Source organism: Stegastes partitus, unplaced genomic scaffold (assembly GCF_000690725.1).
Source record: "Stegastes partitus isolate 25-593 unplaced genomic scaffold, Stegastes_partitus-1.0.2 Scaffold1120, whole genome shotgun sequence".
Taxonomy (NCBI): domain Eukaryota; kingdom Metazoa; phylum Chordata; class Actinopteri; family Pomacentridae; genus Stegastes; species Stegastes partitus.
Genome location: NW_007578851.1, coordinates 236234 through 239909, shown reverse-complemented (window position 1 = coordinate 239909; position 3676 = coordinate 236234). Strand labels below are relative to the sequence as shown.

The 3676-nt window shown below is 47.8% G+C and overlaps 1 protein-coding gene across 3 annotated transcripts in view; it reads left to right on the top strand.

Annotated features, from left to right (window-relative positions):
- Positions 1–2987, top strand: part of ogdha (oxoglutarate dehydrogenase a) — a 33759-nt gene extending 30772 nt beyond the window's left edge. For all 3 annotated transcript variants that reach the window (XM_008296321.1, XM_008296320.1, XM_008296322.1), the window contains 4 exons: positions 116–188; positions 275–438; positions 679–833; positions 919–2987. In XM_008296321.1, the coding sequence (XP_008294543.1) occupies positions 116–188; positions 275–438; positions 679–833; positions 919–1039 (513 nt within the window). In that variant the 3' untranslated portion in view covers positions 1040–2987. The remainder of the gene's footprint in view (positions 1–115; positions 189–274; positions 439–678; positions 834–918) is intronic.
- The last annotated feature ends 689 nt before the right edge of the window (positions 2988–3676 follow it).

Sequence of the window (3676 nt, the reverse complement as noted above, 5' to 3'; positions counted from 1 at the left end):
CACGCTACAGACATGCTGTAGACACAAAGCCTGGCTGCTCCAGTCCAGTGTGGAGCAGACGTGTGCTGATCATCAGACGATCAGAAGTTAAAGCGTGTCGTCGTTCCCTCCACAGCTCATCGTCTTCACTCCCAAGTCTCTGCTGCGCCACCCAGAGGCCAGATCAAGCTTCGACGAGATGCTTCCTGGTAACTAGACACTGCAGATCAGCCTCCAGAGGAGAACAGGAACACAAGAAACTCACCTCTTCTTCTTCTGCTTCTGCTTCCTGCAGGGACTCACTTCCAGCGGTTGATCCCAGAGGGAGGTCCAGCGTCTGGCCGTCCAGAGGAGGTGAAGAGGTTGATCTTCTGCACTGGGAAGGTTTATTATGAGCTGACCAAAGAGAGGAAGAACCGAGGCCTGGAGGACACAGTGGCCATCGCTCGCATAGAGCAGGTGCACCAAACACACACACACTCTACAGACACACTCATACTTGCATCTCTTGACTGGCTGGTGTTGACTCATGATCACTAGTTTGACTCGTTGGTCTTGACGTTGGTTTTGACCATCTGACTCGTTGACCTGCTGGTTTTGACTTGTTGACTCGTTGGTTTTGACTCATTACTTGTGACTCTGGTCCTGACTGGTGACTCGTCCCCCAGCAGTAATCTGTGTCTCTTCGTGTCCCTGCAGCTGTCTCCGTTCCCGTTCGACCAGGTGAAGTCCGAGTCGGAGCGCTTCGCTAACGCCGACCTGGTCTGGTGTCAGGAGGAGCACAAGAACCAGGGCTACTACGACTACGTGAAGCCTCGCATCAGGACCACCATCCAGAGAGCCAAGCCCGTCTGGTAACCGCCACCGCCGCCTCGCTCTCAGGTATCGCAGCCACGTCACCACGGCGACCTCTGACTCTGACTCCTCCCCTCCCCGCAGGTACGCCGGCAGAGAACCGGCGGCGGCTCCGGCAACCGGGAACAAGAACACTCACCTGATGGAGCTGCGGCGCTTCCTGGACACGGCCTTCGACCTGGACGCATTCAAAGATCAGCAGTAAACCTGCAACACCTGAACAGACCCTCACCTGTCTCACCTGTCTGACCCCGACCACCTGGACAAACACACACACACACACACACACACACACTGCAGTACTCTGTACTGCTGACACAGTACACGCAGTACTGCACAGTGTACTACCGACAGACCGAACTCCCGAAGGAATACGCCGTTCAGAACTCCATTAAGAAACTGTCTGTTTTTAGTTTCCTTCAGTATCACAGTGATCCAGTGATATCTGTCTGTACATTTCTGACGTCATCACAAACAGGAGCTGCTGACGGATAGTTCAGCTGCTTTCAATGACAACAATATTATATTTTAATATTAAAACCATCCCACAGACATGATCAGGCTTTGGTCTGAGCAGCAGTGTGCAGTATCAGTGCTGTGGTCAGTCGTACAGCAGCTCCAGGCTCAGCTTCACCAGAAACGGCCAGACAGATCTGAGCTTCCTCAACATTTTTCTTTGGATGAGATTTTGTCTGTTACATGGAGCCGAGCCTCGTTTGAAAACTCATCAGAGAAGTTTAACTTCAGTTTGTTTGTTAATCTGTTAGTGATGAATTAAAACACAAGAACGTGACCTGAGTGAAATGTACTCTTAAATTGACTAAATTTCAAATGAAGTCTGGTATTGTGTGCTCTAATAACATCTGATTTTGTTCCCTGATGGTGTCAAGATTAGATGTCCTCCCTTTGTCCACAGCTGCTGTGGAAGATGAGGGTTTAAACAAGTTTCTCTAAGGTCGCAGTTTGAGCAGCTTCACGTGTCTTTAATTAGCTGTTAATTGATTACAAACGGTTCGTGTTTCGTGTGCAGAGGACAGGACAAGGAACAGAAGTAGGTTCTAACGCAGAATGTCCAAACGCAAGCAAGAACTGGAAAACGGGGAGAAATTAGAATGAAGTCTGGTGAGACTGATCAAAGGTTAAACGTATGTAGGAAGTCTGGTTCTGTTGGATCACGATAGCTAAGATTCAGTGCAGCAGAAACAACACTCTTAAACACAGCCCCTGTCAACAGTTGCCAGACAAGTTGCGTCTTGTCTCAGCAACTCGGCAACACAATCACGTTAGTGGCAGCAGGATGAAAAATCAGGACGTCTTTCTGCTGCAGGAAACGTTGTGGTGAAGTTGAGCCTGAAACGTTGACCTTTGACCCCTGCTCACACACACACACACACACACACACACACACACACACACACTCCAGCTGTTGTTTCAGAGCAAACGGTTCAGATTACAAGCACACAGTGAGACCTCCTGTTTTACTCCACCTTCATCATCATCTTCATCACTCCCTCCTGCCACCACAGATGCAGGTTCTCTTCTTCTTCTTCCTCTTTTCTTCTTCTTTGCCCCCAAAAAGTTGCAGGAAAAATGTTTCTTTTGTAAAAAAAAAAAATAAATAAATTTGAAAAATGGCTCATTAGCATTGTTAGCGCTCCCCATTGAAAACCAATGGGGGTGGGGCTAGCTGGGAGGTCGTCGCCTTTCAGCGGGTGTGTTCGTTAAGGAGAGTCTGTAATTAGTCACCGTGACGACGCTTAACACTGAGATTTTATTGTCTTTTATTTTGAAGGGGTATGTGGGGAATAAAATGGTGCGCGCCGTTTGGCGTCCCGACACAAAACCAAACGCACTGCTGATGATTGATTCGCCCCTCGGCTTCTGTCCCCTCGGCGAGCGCTCACCTCGTGCCAAAATGGATCATCGCAGCGTCTCATGTCTGTCCTGTCTTTCGTGTTCGGCGAGCGACCGGACGAACTCTGCCGGCCGGAAACGAGATTCTCCAGAAGAGAAGCGACGGCAGAGGACGGCTGCAGGTGGTGTTCTGGGCTTCTGTGAGACAAAGAAAATGATTTATTTATTTTCATAATAGGGGATTTGAAGTTCTCTTCATTATTTTGCTTCATTCAATAAAGATGCTGTATGTACTGAAACCTGCCGCCTCCCGTCTCTGCTTCTGCACCAACACATCGGCTCAGGTTCACGTCTCAGGTTCACGTCTCAGGTCAGCGTTCTGGAGGAAAAGCTGCTGAGGGACCCGTGATGGGGAACCTTTCATCCCCACTTTCACTCAGTGTTGTGCTGTGGAGTTACTGACGAAAGCTGATCAAACTAACACCGTTTGATCAAAGACTACATAAATGTGCAGGAGAAGTTTACCTGAATCAGGTGGGGTCCATCTGTCCAAGTTAACTCAGTTTGAATGAACATTTGTACTTTCTTGATTGACCATGCAAATGAAACCCGGGTTTTATTTCTCCAAAGTCGGCAGCGAAGCACGAACTGAAGAAATGTCAGAACTGTGAAGGACGTCTGAGTGTTTGAGAAGAAGGAAGAATGTTCTTCAACAATAATTAATTAAATATAATTAGAAATGACTGAAGTCTAGTCTAAAGTTGAATAGATTTAGACTAAGGTTTGGTACTGTTTTATCAAAGACTGAATTCATGGACAGAAGCCACGAGTTGGACTTAAAAGCACAAGAATTTAAGTGAAGTTTCAAATTCATGAACCTTGAATGAAGTCTGGTGCTGTTTGATCAGAGATGTGATGCGACCGTAGTGGGCAGGAATGTGACGGCAAAACGGACTGAACTGCATAAAGTCAAGCCTAAAATCTGCAA